The following is a 26,933-nucleotide window of genomic DNA, read 5'->3' as shown; positions in this document are numbered from 1 at the left end:
AATTTACTTGTATAGTGTGGGTAGATTAGTGGGATACAGTCAAGTAGGATCTGTTGTGCTCTTCACATTACAGAAAGATGATTATGTGAGGATTTATTCTTCACTATATTTGATTAAATAGATTTTTAACTGTTCAGACAGCTGTGATTACCACCTTAAGATTGGGAATATTTGTAAATTGAAATTGAAAATTGTAAATAAAATTACAATTTTATTTACAATAGAATTAATTACTACACATCTGAGTTTAGATTGTCAGCAGACATAAATCAGTATTCCCATCAGAAATTCAACAGATCTCTGAGAGTGTTCAGTGACTGAAAACCTATTCCCTGAGTGTTTACAGGGAATTACAGAATAGAAAAAAAACTATTGTTAGGATCAGTATTATTTTTTCTTCTAAATTGTTTTTCTTGTCCAGGAAAATTGCCTTTTTTTCTATATTCTCAATTTTGCTTTAGAAATCTGCCATCGCGTGGTACCTAAACAGACCACATCAAATTCTGCAAACTCTGTTACACTCAGTTGCAAACACCTTGATGTCAGTAATGATCCTAATATGTAGACTTATAGTTATGGTTTTGAGCTTTATCCTAAATTGGGATTTAGTTGTGTGTGTATAGGAATCTACTTGATTCTGAAAATACCAGATTATCCTGCCTCTCTAAAATGCTCCCATTAAAACAAAGAAGCCGAGAATATTAAGCTTCAATGGTAACAAATTATTTATCACACTGACACACTGTGTTTCTACCCTGTAGGTTTTAGCAGGACCAACCTCACAAAATGCCCAGAAGATATAACCACCTGGACAGCAACCACTTTAGAGGGAAAGGACATGTCTATTTTGCAGTGGAAGAGTAAGTGTAAACTAAAACCTATGTTAGCATGTAAGCTGGTGAAAGAATTTGTATTGAAAGAAAACCAGAAAATTGTATAAAAAAAATTTACTGTTGTATATAAATGAAGTGTCTTTTAACTATCTTATAGGTCTCTCTAATGTTTGTCAAGGGGTGACCTCAGAGAGCCATCAATGATATGAAAAATCAGAATTGCAGAATTCAAGAATCTAAAGTTAAATAATATGATCACAAGTCATCAGCCTTTACCAGGTTTATTGAGGTTTATTTAGAATTTACTTTTAAGACTGTTGCAAGGTGATCTGTACCCTAAATCTCTAGATTCACAGACCTCTCTTAGGAACCTCAAAGAGACATTTTCTCACCCTAAAGAATAGTGGAAACTCCCCAGAGAAATGGTTAAAAAAAAGAGCAAAACATCAGTGGCCTACAAACATGACTCCCAAATTATTTCTGCCAAATATTTTTTATCTTTGAATTACAATAAAATACGTTTGGTCTGGGATTATTAGAGACACCACCCAACTGGTGATGTTTTACTACATAAGGCAAGTAATTCCATTGTGCTAGTACTGGCTTACTGGGCCCCAAACTTAATGACTTGTTGCAAATACTCATACTGCAAGATAGCTGCTCCTCCATCAGCCCTGGCAAAAAGAATAAAAAAAAGGGGAAAGTTCTCTAATAGTCCATCCAAAGCAGTTCAGTTCTTAAAAAAAAAAAAGCTGGCTAGTCATGTTTCAGCTCTTGAAACTAGGCATGCTCACCTCTAACTGCTGTGAATTCTAGTGGCTGCATCTGTAAGTAGTTTTTCTAGTTATGTGACCCTCTCCTTCTAGTACCAAAAGCATTCTAGATATGAGCCCTAGATTCTTAGCGGCACAACTTCAGTATTAACTGGAACAGCAAGAAATTGCATACACACTTTCCATACTAGCCTGTGAGTAGTTAGGGAAGGAGTTAGATGGCAAATGTGCAGTCAGAAGCACCAGCTCCAGAAACACATCCTGGGTTTTCTCCTAAATTTGCCCTAAACCAGGACAGGGACATACACAGGCTAATGGACAGCTAAAACAACACGTGACGAGCAAGGAGTCTAAAAATGTAGAGAGGGCACCAGTTGCCTGGAGAAGTAGTCCCTCCAAGTTTCAACTGTGCTGGCAAGAGTAGGAAAACCAGCGGAGCCATCTCACAACTTTGGCTGCATCAGAAAGTGACTGCTGTGAGCTCTGTCTATGTTAGAATGGGTTTATCCTGATTCACATAGCAGTTTTTCCCCATACTCTTTTCCCTTTAATAATTTCATATATTCTTCTGTTCCTGAACAGGAAAAGAACAAAAAAATTGGGGAACGAATTCAGTATTTCTCAACAGGGAGGATATTAAAATTAAAGGAAGGCTTTTTGTGACTAGGAAATTTGAAATTACTTTGTCAGCTTGCTTTTTTGATGTAAAGTGGAAGTGTGCTGCTGTCCAAGTCCCCAGGAAGCAGTGAGGGAAGGGTGTTTTAGAGCACAATTTGCAAAGCATATTTTCCCTAAAATGACCCAGTGATGACAACAATGTGCCTGGTATGTCATGCAAGAACTGAATCCTTATAAAGCTCTTTACGAATAATTCAAAGATTCTTACTCATGTTTTAAGGTTGCAATGTGTTTTATGCATCAAAAAAAAACTTCCTTCATTAGAAGTTGCTGCAATATGATGCAATTAGGATACATTTTAAATACTTGTTGCCCAAAGAAATTTAGCAAAGAAACATGAGCTGCATCATTGCAGATGTAGCATTTAATTTAATTCACATTCACTTGCAATATCACAATGCTGTGATTTGAGAGACTTACAGACAGGTATGTTTTTGGAATTTGTAGTCACTGGTAGATAATTATTTTCAAATAAATATATTTTAAAAATGTTTAAGAACTTGGTAGAGAAATTAGCTAACAGCTTAATCTATAGAAACTAAATGAAGTTATTAATACTTTGCCTAATTTCTGAGGTAAATTCTGCTCCATGACTTCCTCTGATAAAAAGTTGCTGACACAAACTTTTGGTCTAACCATACTTGCTCTTGGGAGGATGCATCTAGTTGTGCTGCAAATTTTGTTTTGCTTTCCCAACAGAGCTCTGGGTATTGGGCTTTTCATTTTGGTGCTGGCAATTTTACTTGCCTTTGGCTGCTGGTATTACAAAAGACGTAGTGGCTACAAAAGTCTGCGGGTAAGTGTGGCAGCTCATTTTCTCTCATGCTATTATTTTGGCAACAAATTACCTTGATTTGCATGACAATAATGCAGAGAACATCACATCTGTAACAGGACATCACTATCTCAAGCAGTATTTACACTGACATATGTCACAGACAAAACCACATATGAAATACAACCTGCCCCAAAGAACATGCAAGTCAGACAAAGGGGTAAGAAGAACCAGAAGCAAAGGGACATGAAACCAGTTGCCCAACTTTGCACAACACATCAGTAAAAAAACTTATCTGCAAATTTTTTAAGATCAGTAAAAAAAAATATTTGGAGAAAGCATTCTATTTATATTTACACAAAACGAAGAGACATCCAGTAATATATTCCCTGTTCATAAGATTTACCCCTAAATAAGGGGTAAATTAGAGTAAATCTAGGAAGAAGAGAAGAAAAAAAATAATTGTAAAAGTAAGTAAATACGCTCACCTATGGGTGATGTGAGATTCATCCATGCAAAATTTGATTTGCAATTTTAAGATTTACAAAAAAGTGGGACGGGTTTGAGATTTGTTTTCTAAGACTACTTTAAAAATATTTTCATCTGTGTCTTCTTAGAAGCTGTTTTTAAAAAAAGGTACAATCTGTCTCATAACAACTGCTGTTAGAAGTTCCAAAGCTTTATATTTTAAGTTTTGCTCCATCTCCTATGAAAGGGAGGTCTTTTTTAATTCTTTAAAGTGAAAGCTTGTTATGGATTAACCCCAGACAGCAATTAATCACTGCATAGACACTTGCTTATTTCCCACTGCCACCCTGGTGTGGAGGAGAATAGGAAAGAAAAGGTGAACTTCATGGGTTAAATTAGAACAGCTCAGTAATTGAAACAAAATATAATCATCTACTACTAATGATCATCATAGTGAAAAGGTGAGAAAGAGAGGACTAAAACCCCAAAGTAACAAGTGATGCCCAAAACAGTTTCTCACCACCTCTAACTGATGTCTATTCCTGAGCAGCAATCAGCTCCTCCCAGCCAAATCCCTTATTTTTATACTGAGCGTGATGTTCTCCAGTGTGGAATGTCTCTTTGGCTAGTCCAGGTCAGGTGTCCCAGCCATGAGCCCTCCCTGTTTCTCTTGTATCCTCTCAATGGCAGAGCACAAGCGACTGAAAAGTCTCTGACTTAGAGCAAGAGCTACTGAACAAAAACCAAATAATCATTGTGTTACCAGCATTAATCTCATAAAGAATCCAAAACAAAGCACTGTACCAGCTGTTTAAAAGAAAATGAACTCTATTCCAGCTGAAACCAAGACAAAGCTATAGGCAAATATGTGTCTTACAGTATCTTTTAGTTAACCTAATACTTTGAAGAAGATATAAGTAACTGTTTGCTACTAAAAAACCCAGCAAAGGTCTCATCTAAGTCAGCAAATCCATTTCCTTGCTCTTTCTGGTAACTTTGTATCAGTCTTTTTCTATCCAATTATCCAGTTATCTATCCAATACATATATCAACCAGCAGAATACCTAAAAGCTGAACTTTCATAGAGAAATGTTGCAAAAAATGAAGGTAATACTCAAAAAACCCCTTCAAAAATCAAACCAAATGTCTGTTTTGCATATCCTGGCAAAAAGCATAATCTGTTTTTTAATTCCTTCTCATGAGAGATTTCTACTTTCTGGTTTTGAAAATCAATTTTTTCTTAGGCTATTTCTGGCTAGGGGAGAACTGGTACAGAATGTGTACAAAAGAAATGCTGAAAAAATGGAAAACAAAAAGGTTCAAGATTAAAGAAAGGAATAGCTGGCATAAAAAATAGGAGGCATTTGGGTACATGAGATGTCAGTTCCTACATCAGTCATCAGAAAAATGCAGTACTTATTTTTCTGTCAATGTAGCTGGATTATACAGGAGAGAGAAGGTATGTCTCAGCAGAGACAGCAAAAAGTGTTAGGTGAGGTATCTTTCCTACTTGCATTGTGTCTAATCCCAGATTCTAATACATACTGTATATGTGCTGACAAATTTTGCTCCAACTTCACAATCTCTTCTTCCTTTCACCTCCCCCATATCTCTCTATGATCTGTCACAGAGCAAAAGCTCTAGTGTGAGCACAATACGACACGTGGTAGGTGAAGGAGAAATACTGGACTGCAAAGTGGCTCTGCAGGACTACAGAGACTTTAATTCTGTGGTAAGTTGCAAGTCAAGACCTCACTTAAAACTGAGTAAGACATGGTGAGATAATATTGTTAAATAGACACTCGATGATTTCTCCCATGGTGTATTTTCTCATACTTTTGAGTCTTCCATGCTTCAATATCAACTTAGAAAGTAGTATTTGGAAAAAATTGTACTGTGAAAAAGTAAAGAAAAACATTACATCTACTATTTAGAATGCTTACTTCAAGGTTCTATTAGAATGATGCAACACCTGAATGCTGAAATATACTGAAAAATCCCAAACATCTCCCTAACTAATTTTCTACCATTCAGACAAACAACAAATAAATTGTGTCTGTACACACTATACTCTGATAAGAATTATCAGAGAATATTATAAAACTTCAATGTGTTAGCTCTTCTAATCATTACAGAAAGATGATTATATTTAAACTTTTGATTTTCAAAAAGGTAAATTAAGTGATAAGTATATATAAATTGGTGTGTTTAAATTGCTTTAAAAGAAGAGGCTAACCTCTTATTTAAAATAAGCTGCTCAAATTTTTATCACTAGAAATACAATAATATGCCTGCATCAAGACTCTTAAAACCTTCAATATTTGTCTGAATTATCAATCTAAAACCACTCCATATATATAAGAAAATTATTCCTGCCTTTTTAACATTGAAAATTCTCTCTTTGGATGAACAACAGCAATAAAGTGAATAAAGTGAATCTGATGCAAAGCCAGAAAACATACTACCAAAAAGTAACCTTAAAAAACAGACACAATGAATGAGCTTGGCTTCTTTAAGTCATAGAACTGTATCTAATATGGTGGTAAATAGCTTGCTGTGTGTTTAAGGTCATTTTCTTGTAATTTTCCTTATAATCCAATTGGGTTTTTTTTTTTTTTTGATCTTTCACATCCATTTTCCTTACCACAGGTACCTGATGCTCCACCAGCTTATGACAAAATTGCTGCAGATCAGTCACCACCACCTTATTCACCATAATAAGATGAAATTTGAAACCATAAACATACTGATTCCATTTACTCATGCTTGCTCTTTATTTTCTGTCTATGCTTAACTTCCTTAAAGCTACGATCATACAAAAGAAAAAAACATGTCTTCATCAGCAGTTGCTGAAAACTATTCCTGCCTTATTTACCGAACTGGTCCTTGAAATGCCTTAATAAATCTGAATGTGCTTTTGTTTTAAGCTTTTCACTTCTTGCAGTCAGATGAATACATTATTCAAGATGACTAGACATTGTGGTCTAGTCATCTTGAATCCTTCACAGGTCTACATAGATCTGTAATGACACACTATTCAGTATCAATCGGAGTAAAAAGTGACAGCACCTTTGTCTTCATCTTTCCCTTTCTTTAAAAAAAATAACAAAAAGCCCCAAAAAACCAAAACAACTACAGACACACACACAAAAAAACAACTACAGACACACACACAAAAAAACCCACCAAAAAACAAAATCAAAAAACCCCAAACAACTATTCCTTAGAATGTAATGTAGAACAATCTGTCACAAAATGAACCAAACAATTTGACTACATGTCCTCTTACAAACTGTTTTCCTCACCAGCAGTTTTAAAATCTACTTCCAAAAAGTGACAATGTTTTACAACACACTTTAACCTCACATCACTTGTTTATGTACCTGTAATGAATTAATTCCTTATAAAACATAATCAATGTAGGCAACTTGGAGTCCATATTATTTCATACTGCAATGGATATAATGACATCATCTTTCAATTCCTTGTGGCAGTCATGTGAGAGAGCAAAAGAACTTTGTAAATCTAAAGACTTACATGTAATTTCTTTCTAATATGATGAAATTATTTAAGAAAATGCACAAAAAACATGTTTCTTGAAGAATATCGAATACAGCAGACTCCTAGATGTTAATTTCCCAAGCTTGCCAGAACACTAGCAGTAATAAAAAACTAAGGATTTTGATATGCATAAACTAGCTACATACATTTGGTAGTTACTGTTTACTCAGCCTTTTTGTTATTGCTTGCTTGCCAGATTATTACTTAAGATTATATGCAGATCAATAAATTTATACACAAGGCCTAATATCTGACAAGAGGCAGCTAGAATGGTACAACATTCATTAAAATCAAAAGTAGTTACAGAAGAAAAATGATTTCATAAAGCAATTATTAACTGCTATTAGTAAAGAATCTAGTTCTTTCTCATGAAATACACCAATACAACAACATTAAAACAAAATAAGTTATCAACACAAGGCATGGGTTACTTGCCTAACATAAACTCCATTTGTGTTGACAAATAATAAAGATGGGTTTTTTGAAATGTTTCTTCTGTAATAAAAACGTTTATATAGATTAAAATTGTTGGAAGGTAATAAATATCAGTAATTGCTGTGAAAGGCTATAATCCATCCATATGTCTTTACAAACAATTTATATATTTATTTAAAATATAGAGACGTATATTTAGAAACTTATTTTTGAATTTTAACCTAAAAAGCTGCTTACCTGTGTCATTTCCAATATCCACCTGTCAGGAAAAAAATTGTGGAATTATTTACCAACAGGAAGAAGAAAACACAGAAAAACATAAAAAATGCTATCTTATAGCTAGTAAGCACTAAAGATGTCAAACACAATGGCCGACTAATTTTCTTGCAGGACTGGTAAGCTAAAGCTTGGTGCTGATATTTTTAGCAGCTCATCACTCAGCATTTCTCTACTCTAGGGCAGCTTCCTTTCAAAAGACTGTAGCACTACAGTGGAATAGAACTGACATGCAGTCATTTTCTCATGTCTGAGAAAAAATCAATTAAAAATTAATAGAGATTATTTACTATGAAGAAGTGCTTAGAGTTCAAAAAGCTTTACTTGATTGCACACATTTTTAGTAGTATATTTTTAAATATATTACTAGATGTTGCAAAAGCTCATGAAGAAGTTAACACTGATGAAGTAGAAATATTAATTGTTTGTGGGACTATGTAAGGCTAAATTGTTAAAACTCCTCAGCAGCCTGAACTGGAACAATTAAACTTTGAGCTGAATTTATAGATACTTAAAGGACAGATAAGCCCTCCTGGAACCTCAAATTTTTACATTACTTCTTTTACACAAAAAGTATTTGACTCAAAGGCCGCCGCCTTAGATTTCTAATGAACAGAATGCTTCCATTGCTGCCAAAATCTAGCTCTTCTGGATGTTTTGTCCACATAGATTTTACTCTTGTGCCAACACAAAAGACATTTTTGGGGGTAGTGGTGTTCCGAACTGCCTTGTGCTCACAGCAATATGAAGAAGAAAGGCTCATCCATCTTATCCTCATCCACCATGAACCATCTCTAATCCCACTGGATCGCAACTCACAGTGGAACAGATTGCCCAGAGAGGTTGTGGAGTCTCCCTCACTGGAAATATTCAAGGACCATCTGGAGCAATCCTGTGCAATGCACTCTGGGATGATCCTGCTTGAGCAGGGAGATTGGATGAGGTGATATGCTGCGGTGCCTTCCAACCTAACCCATTCTCTGCTTCTGCGATTCTGTGACATTTATTCATCAAAAAAGAACCAGAGACTACTGGGCCATATTTAACTAGAGAAAAAAGGACAGAATTTATAATCAATTGTGACAACACTATTGACATTAAATGTCACAGTTACTGCCTCCTCTTGTTTCCGTAGAAAGCTCTTCGCATGGGATAGCTGCAAACTCCAGTCTTGGTGGATTAACATGGGTGAAAATCTGAACAATGCTTAAGCAGCACATGTGCCTTCACATTTCCAAACCATTTTAGTACAGCCTCAATTAGATGTTTGGACCACAAGCCTTATTTGCTCCTTTTCTGAGAGATATATCACATGAGTTAAAATCAGTACAAGAAAAGAATGATGGCCTAATATAAATACTTCAGTCTTTCAATACTAATTTTGTGAAGTTTTTTCAACTCCACTAGCTTCCATCTCTGGATGGGAGAAACAGAATTCTCTGCTGCACATTTGCTAAGTTCTCTGCATACACAGAAAAGCAGCCTTCCTTCTTTGCAGTTCTTTTTTTTTCATTTACCCTACCACCATCTTGTAGCTCTAAGGGGAAAGATCTGACTTATTTTTGTTGAAAGTAAGTTTCTTAAGAAAAAGGTGTCATCTTCCAAGTTCTATCAATTTGTCCTTTCCCACCCACCTTGGCAAAAGTAATTGATTTCTATTTCTCCATAGCACCACGTACACCTCAACTTACTGCTTCTGACATTCTGGAGCAAAAGAGTGGCCCTTTTTGGACATAGTTCAGTGCTAGATTTGATTCTGCAGGAAGAATTTTAGGATGGTTATCTGGAAGCTATAAAAAAGAAAAACCTTAGAACTGCTTCAGAATTTGCATTAAAACAAAAAAAAAAGATATGGTAAGTGCGACTATTCCCTGACATTAATATCCTGTAGAGAAATCCTTGCAAGGATTAAAAGGTGTCAGGTGTCTACCTTGTTATAAATTACTCCTATTTCTCTATCTCCAGGAAACTCAACCTGAACATTTTTGGTATCAACACAGATTGAAGGAGCTTGTCTTTTTTACATTCATAATTCCCAGGATATGCAGCCCACACGATCTTCACTTCCTGGATTTTGGCCCCATTAACAACTTCAGTCAACTCCTCATTCAAACCTTCTGCCATTGAACACAATTCATGCATTGCTCCTTACAATAGATAAGCAGTTTTATGCCTTTATATCACTGTTACTGCTGCTCTGCCTCTCTGAATTACTGCTCACATTTTTGCAGTACCTGATTCTTTGGCTACAAAATCTGCCCTTTAATGTTACAGACAAGCTCAGGCTGAGTTCACACAATTTTGCTGGAATTATTGTTGGCACTGTGTATACATACTGAGAAAATTAACTCATACTTGATCTATTTCTTAATTCTTTCCACTAAGCATTGCCTGCTGGCCACTACAGCGAGTGAAATACCCAGTCCAAGGTGCAGCTAACATACAAGGATAGGTCTGCTGCACCAGCCACACCCCTTGCATTTCATTTGCTTAAGTAAAAAAATTCACTTTCAGACATGGGCTCCCTTTTAAAAAATGTATTGGTTTTCCATAAATTTCTTAGGCCATGGAGGAGGGAAATACTTCAGATAGGTCTCTTCCACATTTTGTTCTTCTATGATCACATTGTAAAAAGCACTCTACTGGCAAGAACAATATTTTGAAGGCATAACGTAGTTGAACTGTAGAATACTGTCCAGACAAGCCTCAAACAAATTACTGCAATTTTAGCATTGGTGTGTTGCTAATACGAACTGTAAATGTTCTTTAAAAATATATGCACACAATTCCTCCTTCTCAGTAGTAAAAATTTATTATAATAATAAAAATCCCAACTTTTAATATTGTGTAAATGGAATCCATCATGATACTACTCTTCCTTTATTATAAGAAAGACACCCTGTGACTACATAGTCATACTCAGTCACCAATTCCTCTGTTATTCAATTTCACTGCTGCATGTGATTAAAAAAAAGAATGAGCAATGATTCCATCAATAGCAGCATGTTATGAAGGCAGATCTCAATGTATATGTTGGTACCAGATAGCAATAACCAATTGACAGCCAAAATAGTCTGATTTTATCCTTATTTATTCATTCTTGCGTATTTATACTTGAGATGGAATCAATATGAACAACTAGTTAAATAAGAATATTGTCTTCTTTTTATGACATCGGTATTGAAAAGCAAAGTTCTAAAGCCTGAAGACAATCAAAAAATCACAATTGTTTCTTTACTATCTTACTTCTCTTTGCTGTTTAATTTTTATAAATGCTATTTTTCAATGCTCCTCACATTCCTGAAAATAACTGCATTTTCCAAATATTTTCTTCATTGTAAAAAGTGAGAATAGGGGAAGATAAAGCAGTAATCTAGGTGTCTAACCTTTAGTTATGGATGGGAAGCTGGAAGGAGTCAGGGGACCAAGGATTCTATTCCCAGTTTCTCCATGTTGCTATGAGAACTCAGAACTTCATTGTCTTCATCTGCAAAAGGTCGTAAATTATATTTATGCACATTTTAATGGACCTTCTGTGTAACAAACAATTTCAAGAAATATTATAAGCAATAAATTACATTTTCTTTGCTTTTCCTTTACATACCATTTTCATTTAATGTGCTTAGTTCAGCTGAGATTGTAAAAATTTCTGAAGAATTCCTGGACCAGTCACATATGAAACAATGAACTATCCTGGTTTCCAAGTTTACTCAAGACATTCAGGTGTGATTACTGACTAGACAATTCCATAGTTTGAGAAAATAGGAAAATAGACCAAGATTTATCAAGATTTTAAAGTTTGCTTTTATGCCACTGTAGTTTCAAGGAAATTTTTTTAAAATAACATTGCTCTTTGTCACATTTACAAAGTGGCTTCTTCAAGAACTAAAAAATCCTTATCTGGATGCCCATCTGTATAAAATGACCATATACAGATTTTATCTTGTATCCTATGCACAAAACCAATGAGATTTAAAAAGCATCATGTTGAAAATCATTACAGCAGTTTGCCCTTTTACATCTTCAAGAGACATAAAATCAAGAAAATAGGAACAGAGTGTCAGACTCGCAGTGGTTTCAATAACCTGTTTTAAAGATCATGTCTTTACACTAAAATATTCTGCAAGTGGTATAGATTTATTGGATGAATTAAGTTGACACTGATGTGAAGTTGGTTTACAATTCATATTTCTATGAAAAAGTTAGTACGAGGCTAAATAATAGTCAGAAACCAACCCACAAACACTGAAATAAATATTATGAAGAAAACTCATCAACACACTGCTGAATAGCTCACAGGACCTTTAGAACACTCACTCTTCTGATACCACATCTCAAGGATACGGTAAAATTGAAAAGGTATACACAGCAATGACAGCAACTGATTACTTCCATGAAAGAAATAATTGAATTCACAACTTCTCTTTATTCTGGAAAAGAGACAACCAACATGGCAAAGGTCTACATAGGCCATATAGAAAAATAGCAAAGAGCAAAGGCTTGTTTTGTCTTACAACATAAATATTATCAAATGAAACTAGCAGGTGTCAGGTTTGAAAACCAGAAAGGAGGTTTATTTACCAACTCTCTACCACTGGATGCTGTGGATGGTAATCATCTTTTTACATACTTCCATGAATTCTTGAAAGGATTGGTGTATTTCATCAAAAGAAATACACTGAAAGCTATTAAATAGGAAAAAAAAAATCACAGCTGTGTGAGGAATACCCTGGCTCACAGATAAGTGGATACTAAAAGAGTATTCAGACCTGGTTTTGTGCTCTTTTGGAATGCTACTGTCAAGTGCTTCAAGAGACTAGGTGATGCTGGGATTGATGGCCATCATAATAGGATAGATGGATCTTAAGTTTGATGCAGCATTATTTATCTTATTTTTCTTACTATTTTGAGCCAGTGAAGTCATCTGAGGTGCAGCTTACAGAGAGCAGTCTACATAAGTTAAGTCTTTGTGAGAACCTCTGGCCATTCTATTCAAAGGAAACACTCCTAACATAACAAACATTCATGCTTCAATAAAAAATATTAATTTACTTTAAAATTAATTTGGGCTACTAAAGTTCTGCACTACCATCAACTATGAACCACACACACTGTGGCAGCTATGGATGCCCTACAAATGCTAGCTTTTAGTATTTTGCTGACCTACCCCATGAGACATATTACTTTCTCTTCACTCACTTACCAGGAGAATTTTTGCTTCCCTTTTCACATTAAACCCTTTGCCATGTTACACAGTGAAATCAGCACAGGTTTGAATGACTTGGCAGACACACTTGGTTTGAATAGGTACTTATATGACCCCTAAAACTTGTCAAATATAATTGCTTCTAGGGTGGGAGAATCCCTATGAGAAAATGGCAGCACACGCATGAGAGTTTGAACAATAAAGCAAAATTAATGTAATTTTCTACTCATAGCAAAGTAAGACTATTGTGCAGAACATGTCCATTCAGGTAAATAAAAGGATGTCATTCAGAATATTCAAAGTCATTAGTAAAGCTAGAATTTTGCATGTAATATAGTGCTTGAATATTGTATACAATATCAGAGGGTGTCCAAAAGCAAGGCATTTCACAAGCTCTGAAATGTTGAACATGTTTTCTTGAAAGGCTGATTTATACATCTATGTTTATATGTTTCATTAAATGTCTTTTTAATTTCAAGTCGAGATGCAGGCAATTTTGCTTTTTCATTGTGCCTGTGAATATAATCTACTTTTTTACAGTTCTTTTTGTGCTACTGGTAGCACTATTCATTTGGTAGAGTGCAAAAGGTACACAGCAAATTGTCAATGGGTATTTAGGTTCGCTTGAAAAAAAGCCTTATCTCTGACTAAAATTCATACTATCGGAAAAGAATATTGAGAATAGGAATTTTATTCACAAAAATTACTAAAATTTGGTTTTACAAAATTAATGTTGCAAGCCCATTACATAGCAGTCCCAAGTTTTTCTCCAGTAGGATTTGGAATGTGAACATATGTCTGAGAATAAAAATCCATGAAAACTGTAATCAAACTAATCAAACTTCTCATGTTGTAAAGTTTATGTCTGCCAAATTATAAAATATTTATGAAAATCATAAAATATTGCCATACTAATTCCGAAAATTTCTTGGAAATAATTCAAGCAAGTTACTTGAGTCCTGAGTTCCTAAATTCAACCTTTCTAACTTTTCTCTTTATTAGAATTATAGCATAAATCTTTCCATTACATTAGCACACATAAAAATGTCATGCAAGAATTTTTTCTCCATCAAGAACAACTTCAATACTAGAACCTAGTCTTGAGCTTTCCCAACAATGTAGACAATACACTCTACAGTAAGCATAAATTAGAAAAAAGGAAAAAACAATCATTGCAAGAGAAAAATCAAAAAAAATCAAGTCCCAGGGTTCAACCAGTGAAATGGAAATAAAATGAGTTGCTGGTACATATGGGTAAAATGTCGATGAAAGAACTGCCATTCTCTGCCATCTCCCTGTGTTGGAAAAGACACCTGCAGCATTCCACTGTAAAATGAAGTCAGACTTAAAAATCCTTAGTACTGTAAACTCTACAAGGGCATGCAGACACCCTTAGCACCAGGTGTCTTTAAAATCAATTACAAAACATCTTCCATGAGAAGCAGGAAAATCGTAGCAGGTAGCTTTTTCTGAATTTAAACAAACCTTATTTCATTTCAAAATTGACAGTTTCCATCTTTCCCAGCTCTAAGATAAGATGGAGATTTCTGATCCATAAAGATGCAATTCCCCAATGAAATTCTTTTAATTAGTGCAAAACGAAAGGTTCCTATGGAAGGCACAAGCCTTTCTTGCCTCCAGTTTCCCAGAACTTCAGCTAAATAGCTATCAGGTTACTTTTCAGAACAATTTAAACAGCAGCTGACAGAGGCAGTAAGATGTGGTCCTGTTCTTCAACTCAACATCTGAACTGCAGAACTGTGTACAGCAAAAGGGGAAGGGAAGTAGAAAATTCAACAGGATGAAAGCAAAGGTTGAAGCTTAATTTTTATGAAACTCAGTCTACAAACACGGCTAAATACAGATATGTAAGCTTTTATCCCCTTTGTCACAGCTATTTAAAAGGCAACTCTTATTCATAAGCTCTTCTGAAATCCTCCCTTCTAGTTTCTAAAAAAACCCAAACCAACAAACTCCACAAAAAATCCAACACATACGAAGACAACAATTCTAAAATCACCATCTTCCATAAGATAAGATGGGCACCCTTTCTCTATATGCAAAATCACAAAACATATTAAAAACTTATCTCCATGAGCAGGCAGCTGTGAACTCAGCAGATCTGCAGAAAATAACCCAAAGGTTTTATCAGATCAAATGCTGAAACTAAGTCAATAAATACTGAATACACTTTATAAAAAGGGAAGGTTTATGCAATATGTAAATTATCCCCATTCAAAGTACTGATAAAGCTTCTTTTAATCTTGTATGATGTTTTAGCACTGTCTTTCCAGACAGAGCACTTATAAGCTAAAAAAACCATACAGAGCTAGAAAGCGTGACCAATGGAAAAAAATGGGTAGTTGTTATGGCTAGATGGAAGATTAGCGAGTGACCTTATTACAGTTACCAGATAATGTGGAAATACATACAAGGTTGTAAAACAGAGAACAATGAATTGTTCAACAGATATTTGAGCTTTAAGACAAAGCATGGCAGTCCTTAAGAGCAATCAGTGTGACTTAGACTGGTGTATAGGAATCCATTTGTAGCCTTACCATTTCACTCCAGTTATTTAGGCAACATAACCAAACCATTAAGAATGGATGAAGTATGGGTTATCCTGCCCTATATAATGAGGAACAATAAGGAGGCCTTCCTTCCAAATCCTGTCAAATCATGTGAAATGTAAAATCAGAGAAGAACAGAAGAGATTAAATAATTTCATTCTACCATACACCAAAAGAAAGATATATATGTATGTATGTATGTATGTATGTATGTATGTATGTATGTATGTGTGTATGTATGTATGTATTCTCCCATGGTGTAACAGATACACACATTTTTAACTACTGCCAACACAAAGCAGTACAGCAACTTGATTTATTACATGCAGATTCTTCTGCATTGTTGCTAAACAGTACACTGGTCCAAAGTTACTAAAATACTTAAAAAACTATACATTATGTAAACAAAACATAAATAAGACAGCATAGTTCTTTGTACATATTATTTAGTACAGGTTTTTAGGAGTTCAGGAATATGTACAATTCTATACTGTAGACTGCATTTTTACAATGCATATTTTTTTTTTAAAGAAACAAGCCAAAAATAAATTTGACAAATAAAAAGGAGATATGTACTGTCATAAACACACTGGCAAACAGTCCATAGTGTAAGATGGAACATGTGCAAATTGTGAGATTCCTTCAAACTGTTACATGAATTAATTGGTCATCTCTGAGCCTTTTACTAGAGAACTTTCTGAAAACTTCCAACAAACTAAAATTTTTCTTTCTCCATATCCCCACAGGTAAACAGGTAAGAACTGTAACCTTATTAATATTGAGTAAACCAATTGCTTAAAACATTATAAGAAATTTTTCAATAGTTAACAAGTTCCAAAGTTTGAAGAATGCCCCAGAATTTCAAAGTGGCTCATTTGCAGTAAATTCAGGGTGCAGCTTTGTCAGGTTTATCAAGGCAAGATGACTGAGATGCAGGGAAGACTGCAGTAGCATTTCTGCTTGTGGAACTAACAACAGGAAGCAGTGATGAACACAGGGAAGGAACTTTTGGTGCTGAAGTATTTAGAGCATTCAGTATGGCTCCCTCTGGACTGACCAACAGTTTTTTGATAGAACCATCTAGCTGAAACACTGATGTGTTGCTTGGTAAATGAGAGTTCAGAGGATGAACAGCAGAAACAGAACATGCAGCTACATTAATGGGAGACTTTGTCACTGAAGATACAGGCAGAGTTACTGTAGACAGTGGAGTACATGAGCTAGCTGGAGTACCAAATATCTGAGGTGTTGCATGTACGATGGGTAAAGCATCTGCAGCTCCAAAAGAGTTCACAATTTTTGTAGAGCTTTTCAAAGGATATTTTGGTATTTGTGAACTTAATGAATTACTTGGTGCTAGGATGCTTTTTGAGGTTATTGGATTAACAGTTGGTACATCTTGAGGCTCTTGACCATGGTTAATTGTTAAAGGAGTCTGCTTTGTATTACAGGAGAGAAGAAGAACATGGCTGCCAGCTCCAAGGCCTTGTAGTGGAACAACAAAGCGAGTACCATTAATCATTATCTGAGTTCCAGGTGCCAAAGGCATACAAGTGTTAATGACTATTTTCTGTTGAGTGGAAGGTTCATTCAACAGAATTCCTCCTGTTTTGCTTGTTACAGGGGGCAAAGCTTCAGACATCTGAACAGCAGAAGCACAAGCATAATCATGACTTTGTTTCTCTGTACTGGGAGGCACCTGCTGGCATTGCAGGGTGGAAAGACTGGGAAAACCAATTACTTCACCTGTATTTGGCGATGGAGGGGGCAACATACTCTGAGGTTTGTGAATACCTGCATGACTTGACACAGCAGCTGAAATTCCTGATGACTGAAACTGAACCAGTGTGGGCAACTGTCTTTTTGGTACTGGAAGAGGAGCTGGAACTGCTGCCAACTGAGGAACTGTATGTAACACCTTGTGGGGGGTGGCTGCAGGTCCAGGCAAGCTAATGACTGGAAATTGCAGAGCAGATGCTAAGTTTTGTGGAGATACTGTTGGCTGTGTTGTAATCAGCACAGACGAAGCAAGATGTCCTGTCTTCACAGTTGATATACCCACAGTATTTCCAATATTTGATGTACAAAGTCGATTACCCAGATCTGGCCTTATTCTTGAGGGATCATTGCCACCAATCAAGACAGTAGGCTGTGCCCCAGAGGAAGTTCCACTTGATGTAACTGAAACAGATTCTACTTGTGCATTTGCTGTTGTCATTGTAAAGGCATTTTCAGCTTTTGTTGCAACACATATAGATTCACCAGCTGACACAGCAAAACTTGGAACAGGAACCACAGTACTACTTGTCAATGATAGGGCCGAGGCTGTCCTCTTCTTGTCTTCTCCTTTAGTAATGCCAGAGTGAAATATATTAACTGGTACAGCCTCCTGTGCACTGCCTTTACTATTTACAATGGTCTGACCTATATTTAGTCCAATTTTCACATCTTTTACTTGAGCAATAGTTGGTGATGAGTTTATTCTTATTGGTGCTCCTACTGTAGATGGGATCAAAACCAACTGTGGGTGCTCTGTGGTATTAACAAAGCTTTTGGTCAGGGAAGAAGGAAGTTTCTGTTTCAATGACTCTGCAACTAGACTGGTGGTTGATGGGCCACTGGCAATTTGCGTGTTAATGAAAACAAGCTTCTGAGCATTAACAGCAGTGGATGCTGGACAGGGTATAATATTGACCCCTGATGCCCCAGATGGAGATAAAATTGGTGGATTTGTGATTAATGTAAATTTCTGGACTGGAGTACCACTGATTAACTCTCCATTTGTTGCAGAATTTGACTCAGATTGTGTAAGAGATTTTGTTTTCACTTTAGTATCCCCTTGATGCTGCACAGAAGAATTTGGAGTTTTTACAATATTGCTTTGTCCAGTGCTAGTCACACTAACAAGGCTGTTTGGAGCTGCTGACACCAAATTGCTAGCTAATGGAATGGAGGATAAAGAAGAAGACACATGACAGGAGTCCTCTCTTACTCGACACAAAGAGTCCCAAACAGCTGGTTGCTGTAGTGTGAATTTGTTATTTTTCTCCGTTGGCTGGGTAAAATCAGCAGGGGAAGCTGGAATGTTAACAAAAGAAGTTGTTGAGGGGGCAAATCCAGAAGGAGATGATTGTCCAATATGTGGGAGACCAGATGTGGCTGTTGCTACAAATGGAAGACTAGAGCATGATACTGCTGTGGTTTTCGGCACGAGAAAGGCCTGAAGTTGAGACGCGTAAGTGAAAACTGAACTAGGACATAAACTACTAGGTGACATCTGGTCTGGGTTTGTTCGCACTTTAACAATTCCAGTGTTTCCACCTCGTGTTGTGACCAGGATAGATTGTGATTCTCTTACACACACTGTCTTTAGCTCTTGCTTAGTTTCAAGGGAGTCAGTTTGCTGCTGTGATGCTATGCTGTGAGAGGCAGAATCAGTGTTTGTAGATGCACTTAATGCTGTTGCTGGTGTTAAGGTTTGGCTAGCTGTGAAAAGAGTAGGTGAAGCCAAAGACATAGGCAATGTAGCAGCCAAAACTGTAGTCTTGAATTTGCCACTGTCACTTTGGCTTACCTTAATTATTGATAAGTTATCTGCTGAAGTTACACTAGACAGTGGTTGTGTAGTGTTCATGGGACCAGCCACTTGTGATGAGTGGGTAGTATTCTTGCTAAAAACTGTAGTGAGTGACTGAGTGGTATTTGCAGGGCTTGTTACCAGAACAGGTGTTAAAGAAACACTGACGTTTGGCATTTCTGGTGAGGATGTACAGTGCATCTCAAATGACTTTTGTTGTAGTGACTGAATATCCTTGGACACAATTTTTTCTTCCTTCTGCTGCAGAAGAAAATTCTTAGGTAAAATAAGAACTTGTTGCATAACTTTTTCTCCATTTTTAGGGTCAATCATAGCTTGCATTTGAATTTTCACTGAGTTGTTGGGAACGTCTATTGGTACGCAGTGGCCATTTGGCATTTTGTATACCATTTGCAAAGGAGTCTTTGAACTGGCCTGGCAGGGCAATGCTGGTTTGATCAGTGATGATTCCAAAGCTGGTAAAACTGATTTTTCAGAAGTAGATACGTTCATGCTTGCAGGAGGCAACAGTTGATTTGTTAAGGTCACTTTGTTCCCAGTATTCTTGGCAAGCAAGGCCTGGATGGGTTTGGTCCCTTTCAGAAAGTTTGATACCGATGTTGCAGGATCTGTCAAGGAAAGCAGCTCCAGAGTTGACCCTTCAAGTTGTTTCAGCTCAGTCAAGCAACTATCCAACTGCAGGCTACTTTCTGAACTCTGGACCACAGCCTCATTAGTGCTCAGTTTAGCTTTCTTCCTTGGTGAAAGCTCAGTAGTGCTTTGATCCAGACAACTATTTTGCTTGAACTGTCGTTTAATGCATTTAGGCAGTGTCTTCTGTATCTCTTTAGAAGCTGATTCTTTTTTCAGAATTCTGTTTTTTCCTGCAGATAAATTCATCTCTAATAGTTTCATTTCATCTGCAAGGATATTAAAACAGAAACTGTGTTTTACATGCTTGCAACTGATACCCCTATAAAACAGTTTTACAGTGTCTTGCTAAAGGCAATACACTAGTTTACAAGAGTAAAGTTATGTGGAAGGAAATGTCTAATTTTTTTAAGGTGTCTGTTCAAGGATCTTTGCTATACAAAAAGGGGGTAATAAGGAAAGGAGGAAGCAATAAACAAGAACATACATGGACTGAAACTTGACCAGCAATGGGAGACAGTTAGGAAAACCAAACCTTGTCAGTTATGTTAATTGACAACAGTATGTGAAAGCATGAAAATGTACATTCCAGCAAGGTAATCTTGAGGGGGAAAAAGGGAAAAGCCAGGAAAAAAATATACAGAGACATAGATCCGATCAAACAAAAATGGAGACAATGTCAAGAAACAACTTCACCAATCACCCCATTTAATGGGCTATCAGGAAACTGCAGAGGCCTCTTGCAGGAAGATAACTTTCTGAACCTAATATGATTATAAACCTGGGGAGATCTTTGAGACAGAGGCAGGAGGGGTAAGGGAATTGGTACAGCTATACAACCCATAAAGAAATGTAGAGCGATAAGGGGAGATGCAAGGACAGCTGCAAGAGGTTACAGCTTGTGGGCCTAGTGACAGCTGCTGGGGCGTGAGTGTCTGTATCCTCCCCAAATCCAGTGAGTGTGTATTCACTGATAAACTTCAAGCTAGACTAGCTGGTGAGCAGGAGGTCCTGGGGGTCTGGGCTGGCCTAACAGGTGGACTTGTGAGTGGGGGATGCCTGTGCAATGATGTGAATGCCATGTTTCATAGTGAGCATCAAGCTGGACTAGCCAGTGAGCAGGGGATGCATGAAGCAGTAAGAGGGCTGAAGATGCATGCAGGAGGGCCAGGTGGACAGAAGGGCCATGCATTGAGGTTTTGACTGCATGGGGCTGCAGGGGGTCCTCTCCAAGGAGAGAGGCCAGAAATTGCCTTGTGCGAGACACAGCTGACTCCAAAACAAATCCACTACAGGACATGGCTGAGCCTATCCACCAAGCTGATGACGTCTCATGGATAATGCTTTGTAGAAGCATGTGATAGAATGGACCGAGGAAAAAGTGTAGAAACACAATTCTGTAGACAACAAGGTCAACAAAGAAGGAGGGGTAATAGGTGCTCCAGGCACTGGAATGGAATGGATTCCCCTGCAACCCAGTAAGACCCCTGATCAAGCAGGTTTACCTGCTCCTATGGAGGACCCTGCTGGAACAGGTATGTACATTGAAGATACTTGAGAACCCCACTCTACTGCAGGTGAGGAGAATGCCTTGAAGGAAGTTGCAGCCCATGAAGAGCCCACTCTGAAGCAGGTTCCTGACAGAAACTATGGCATATGGGAGATCCACACAGTCTTATGCTGAAAAACTCTAGCCTATGGAGAGGACCCACAATGGTGCAGTTTGTGAAGCACTGAATTCCATAGCAAGGACGTCACACTGGAACAGGGATGAGGAAGGAACAGAAGGGACTAACTGTTATGAAATGACCTCAATCCCCAGATTCAATCCTTCCTATGATATTTGACAAGGGAGGAGGTGGAAGAATTGGGAATGAAGATAAGCCTTGGAAGAAGGTGGATATGTGAAAGGGAGGGGTTTAGGCTTTGTATTTGTTCCTCACCATTCTACTCTATTCTTAATTGACAACAAATTCAATTTAATTTTCCTGAAGTGAGTCTATTTTGACTGTGACAGTAACCAGTGAATGATCTCCCTTGTCTGTATCTTGACCATTAAGCTTTTCCACATTGTTTTCTCTCCCTAGCCTCTTAAGGGAGGGAGGGGTGACAGTGGTAGGACAGGCATCTGGCATCTGGCCAAGGTCAACCCACCATAAAATTCCACACAGATCTACTATGTTATCATAGAGATAGTTAAGCACAAAAAATGGCAAATCAATAAAGCAGAATTTTCATCTTGGTCATGTTTGCCTTCTTCAAGTCTACATCTGACAGATTTGGACCACAAGCCATTTTCATATTATCAGTGGTAGAGTTAAGGTAAAAAGTATGACTCAAACTCACATGGAAAAATTAGGTTCCCAAACGAACTCAATTCAGCTCCTGAATCAAGTTCAAGCTACTGAATTCCAGTAAATGCTTACCATTGTCTGAGTGATCTTTTTTGGGAACTTCTATATGTTCTGCAGACTCTGATGATTTACCGCATACTACTGCAAAAGATTCTTTGCCAGAATCAACTTCACTTTCATCATTACTCCACAATTCTCTGGTAAATTTATCATGGTCTGGATGTCTTTTAAAGTCATCATAGTCCTTCTTCAATCTAGACCTTAAAAATAACAAAACTAACTTTACTAAAAAAACATACTTTTAAACATTAATTTTATTTCTATTTGCTGCCAAACAAAAGGTTGGTATAGATTTAATTGCCTGTGCCCTTCAAATAATTACACTGTAGCCCTGTCTGCAAGTCTCTGAAACCAGAAAATGTGAAATGAGAGCAATGTCCCTTACTTTACCAAAACTGAATTTATTTCATGAAGTCCTCTAACAATAGCAAAAAGACTGAGTCAAATGACCATTACTGTTTTACTGTATCCATATTCCTTTCCCTCCTTCATCTTTCCTGTGACAAATATACCTGTACGGACTAGAGTATTAACTGTAAAAAGTCTGCTCCTTACTTTGAAGGCAACCCCAAGAAGAGAATTCAGTAAATATAGTTTTTCTTAAAGACATCATGCCTCTGGCTCAGCTATGACTCTATATTGTAACTTTCTCCTTAAGAACACTTTCTTATCTCTGGCCCATTAGAACAGCTGCTGCTATGAGTTCCATAGGTTCACGCTCCACTTAAGAATGTGCATATGACAGAAATACACAGGTACTTCACTCATTTGAACACCATTCATAAGCACATCACTTACCTTGATACTGCTAACCTGTACATGTTTTCATTGTCCCTTCTTCTAAACCATTGTTTACATGGGATGTAGTGGCTATTTTAGTGTACCAATACATTGAACTTCAGGATTCAGCTGGTGCTAACCAACACAATGCCCAGAAGGATTATTTAGGAAATGAATAAATAGATTATAGCAATTAACACCTTGTGTGGAATAGAATCTAGACTATTCTGGACCTAACCCTTATGACAGTAACAGTAAGATCTTAAATTTACTCATTGTTCTGCATTAGTGTATCAGTTGTTTGCACTGAATGCAGCAATGGCCAACTGCTCTCTATGAGTTGTAGAGGGAGGAGCCATGAATGATGTCACAGCTGGTATGGCATGAGCCTCACCAGTCAGCAAGCTATTCCACTCCCACTGAATGTGGCCGCAGGCAGGCCTAGGGATGATAACTGGCTTCAACCAAGAGCCCAGATTAACAGGCAAATTCCTGGTGCTGAGGCAGGTCTGAGATCAAACTAGGAAGTCAATTCAAAGTTCAAGATCAGGACCAGGATCCTGCAGTGATGCCTGCGAGGGCCAGGACCCAGTTGAGTGATTTCTGGGCAGCTCCACAGTGATGATGCAGGTAGAAGGTCAGTCTGCGGGTCAGTCCAGATGAGTGGGATCCATGGCCAGGCACAGTAACTGCTGCAATTGAGCTGGAGACTGGCACATCCCCAGCAGAGACTGAAGATTGCAGAATGACCTGAAATGGGATCATGGACAGGCAGCATAGACGGAGAGCCTGGTGGGGCTTCTAAGGGTCAGTGAGATCTAGTCATTTACTGAGAGCAGACATTGAAGCCTGTATGAAGATGTCGTGTGGATAATACTTCAACTCTGCTATCAGGATTTTGAGCTTGAAGTCTAGGTGTGGAAAAACTACAGGAGCATAGCGGGAACTACTACTGTACTAAAGTTTGTGGATGTAATTTCCTTTTTTCTTTTGAGGAACCTCTGCTGTGAAGCCAGTGAACAATTGTAATCAGTGGGCACAAGTAACTTTCTCTTTTAAACCTTTCTGCTATTCAAATACAATCCAACATTATACTCTGTCATAATCTTGAAAAGACCAGAGGATCTTTCAGAAGGGAAAGAAAAGGAGGATTTTGATCATAAAGTCTGCTCCTCCTAGTTAAAGCCAACAATAGGGAGGGAGGGAGGGAGGGAGGGAGGGTTGCCCAGCCCTCCGCACTGTTTGGAAGTTAAACACTGTTATTCAACTAGGAGATGTTAGTACCTCGCTAACACAGAGCAGCTGCAGTGAGACTTATGGGGGAACTGATGTTTACACCATTGCAGCAAATTTTGCTCAATTGGTTTTTCCCTTTTACATGACACCTTTCTTCTGTAGTGTCACTGGTGCTACACTACACTACTGCTTAGCAGTTGCATAATGAATCAGACCAAGACAGTGACCTAGAATCCTCCATATATCTTTCTTTTTTCCCCATGATTTGTAAACATTGCTCTTGAGATGGACCTGGTCCCTGGTATGCTATGTGTAGGTCCAAAAAGTTATGTCATGGAAATACTCAGGCTTTCCTTGTTGAATAAACTAGGGTTACAGCATAAAACACACATACTAAAGACACGAGTTGAATTCAGTTAATTTGGCAAGTTATCTTGCACTCCAAGTGCACGCTTCTCAAGCTACCAGCACACTCACACGTAAGATCTCAACTACACTGTTCCAGACTAAAATTTACTCCCATCAATCACAGCTAATATATAGCATTTCACACACTTTGGATGACAGTTCTGTGTTCTATGACCATATTGATGCAACACTGGCAAAAAACAGAAGCTGGAAGCCACTGTGCTCCAAGAAAGTTATGATACAGTTATGATCTTCTTGCCATTACTGAAACCTGGTGGGATGTGACTGGAGTGTGACTACTGATGGCTACAGGCTCTCCAGAAGAGAGAGGCGAGGAAAGAGAGAGGCAGAGGGGTGGCCCTCTACATCAGGAGGCAGACTGAGTGTGAAGAGCTGTCTCTGAAGAGCAGCCACGAGCAGGGCAAATGCCTGTGGCTAAGGATCAGGGACCAAAGCAACAAAGGGAACCTTGCGAATGGTTTTAAGTGCAGACCCCTGATCAAAGGGACCCTACTGATGAAGCCTTCTTGCTCCAGCTACAGGAGGCATCATCCTCACAGACTCTTGTCCTGCTGGGGCATTTCAACCATCCCAAAATCTGCTGGGAAAGCAGCACAGCAAGCTGCAGACAAGCCAGGAGACTCTTGGAAAGCATGAGGGATACTTTCTGGAGCAGAGGAATAGACAGCAGCCCTTCCAGAGGGGATACAATCCTGGATCTGAAGGGCACCAATGGAAGTGAGCTGATATTGAACATCAGCGTTGGAAGGAGTCTGGGCTGCAGTGACCACACATTGCTGGAGTTTGCAGTCCTGAGGGCTATGGGCCAGGTGAGGAACAAAGTTAGGCCCCTGAACTTTAGGAAAGCAGACTTCCAGCTCTTCAAGGAGATAGCCAGTGAGATCCACTGGGAGACTTTCCTCAGGGACAAGGGAGTGGAACTGAGCTGGCAGATCTTTAAGGAAGTCTTCCACCACGTGCAAGAGCTGGCAAACCCCAGGAGCAAGAAACTGGGCAAGGAAGGCAAGGGAACAGCAGGGCTGAGTAAGGAACTTCTGGTCAGAGTGAAAGGAAAGAAGCAAATGGACAAGCAGTTAGAGCTAGGATGGGTGGCCCAGGAAGAGCTTGAAGGGACCTGGAATTGATCTAGGCAAAGGGCACAAAGAACAACAGGGAGGGAGGGCTTCTACAGGCATGCTAACCACAAAAGGAAGGGCAAAGAAGGTGATCCCCTCTGATAATAAGGGTGGAAACTGGTAACAATGAATAAGGAGAAGGCTGCGGTACTCAACATCATTTAGGTTCAGTCTCCAAGGGCAACTTTTCTTCCCAAACCTCTTGAGAGGATGGACAGTAGGATAGGGATTGGGAGAATAAAGTCCTCCCCACTGTAAGTAAATTTCAGGTTCATGATTAACTGAAGAATGTGAATGTACCGAAGAGAGGGAATTGGCTGATGTATTCTCCAAGCCACTCTCCATGCTATTTGAAAAAATCTTGGTAGTCAGGTGAAGTCCCAGGTGGCAAGAAAAAGTAAAACATTGTACACATCTTAAAAAAAGGTTGAAAGGAGGACCCTCGGACCTTTCAGCCTTTCCTCTGGTGAGGAAGATCACAGAATAGACTCCTCTAGAACCTATGCTAAGGCACAGGGAGGTGATTTGAGACAGCCAGCACAGCTGCTCCAATGGCAAGTCCTGAGTGACAAATTCAGTGTTCTCCTAGGATGGACTGACTACATCAGTGGACAAGGGAATGGCTACAGTTGTCATTTATCTTGATTTCTGTACAGCCTTTGATGTGGTCCCCCCGCAAGATCTTTGTCTCTGAAATCAGAGAGACTGGGATTTGACAAGCAGGCCATTAAGTGGATAGGCATCCAGAGGGTAGTGGTCAATGGCACAGTGATGGACATCAGTGACAAGTGGTGTCCCTCAGGGGTCCATACTCAGACCAAAGTTATTTAATATCATCACTAGTTACATACACAGAGGGATTGAGGGCCCTCTCAGCAAGTTTACAGATGCCACCAAGCTGAGCAGTGTAGCTGACACAGCTAGAGGATGGAATGCCATCCAGAGGGACCTGGGCAAGCTTGAAAAATGGGTCCATGGGAAAATCTCATGTGTTTTAACAAGGCAAAGTGCAAGGTGCTGCACCTGTTTTGGGGAAACCCCCAGTCTCAGCACAGGCTGGGCATGAACAGATCCCAGCAGCCCTGCCCAGAAGGAATTGGGGGTGCTGGTGGCTGAGAGGCTGGACATGACCCAGCCATGGGCACTGCCAGCCCAG

General features: G+C 38.3%; 2 protein-coding genes across 4 annotated transcripts in view; one reads left to right on the top strand and one right to left on the bottom strand.

The window, feature by feature from the left end:
• The window catches only part of KIAA2026 (KIAA2026 ortholog), an 89,430-nt gene that overhangs the window by 28,535 nt on the left and 33,962 nt on the right, over positions 1-26,933 (bottom strand). The window contains exons 7-9 of one of the 3 annotated variants that reach the window (XR_009115879.1): positions 22,230-22,417; positions 11,186-20,072; positions 7,760-7,782 (exon numbers count right to left, since the gene is read on the bottom strand). Coding sequence is in view for 1 of the 3 variants with exons in the window: in XM_058043323.1 (XP_057899306.1) it covers positions 16,462-20,072; positions 22,230-22,417 (3,799 nt within the window). In the remaining 2 variants the exon portion in view is untranslated. Of the gene's footprint in view, positions 1-7,759; positions 7,783-10,936; positions 20,073-22,229; positions 22,418-26,933 lie in introns of those variants that run through there. The other 2 variants (XR_009115878.1, XM_058043323.1) reach the window with 2 other exon arrangements.
• Positions 787-6,245, top strand: MLANA (melan-A). The gene is made up of 4 exons (XM_058043326.1): positions 787-860; positions 2,984-3,080; positions 5,158-5,259; positions 6,177-6,245. The coding sequence occupies exons 1-4, from the start codon at positions 787-789 to the stop codon at positions 6,243-6,245; spliced, it is 342 nt and encodes a 113-aa protein (XP_057899309.1).

Source organism: Melospiza georgiana, chromosome Z (assembly GCF_028018845.1).
Source record: "Melospiza georgiana isolate bMelGeo1 chromosome Z, bMelGeo1.pri, whole genome shotgun sequence".
Taxonomy (NCBI): Eukaryota; Metazoa; Chordata; class Aves; order Passeriformes; family Passerellidae; genus Melospiza; species Melospiza georgiana.
This window is presented reverse-complemented; position numbering and strand designations above follow the sequence as displayed.

Excerpts from the sequence above, each read along its gene's own strand:
- MLANA (XM_058043326.1), top strand. The coding sequence starts at position 787 with ATGCCCAGAAGATATAACCACCTGGACAGCAACCACTTTAGAGGGAAA. Across the intron at positions 861-2,983 it reads GTCTATTTTGCAGTGGAAGA|AGCTCTGGGTATTGGGCTTT; the intron begins GTAAGTGTAAAC and ends CTTTCCCAACAG. Across the intron at positions 3,081-5,157 it reads GTGGCTACAAAAGTCTGCGG|AGCAAAAGCTCTAGTGTGAG; the intron begins GTAAGTGTGGCA and ends GATCTGTCACAG.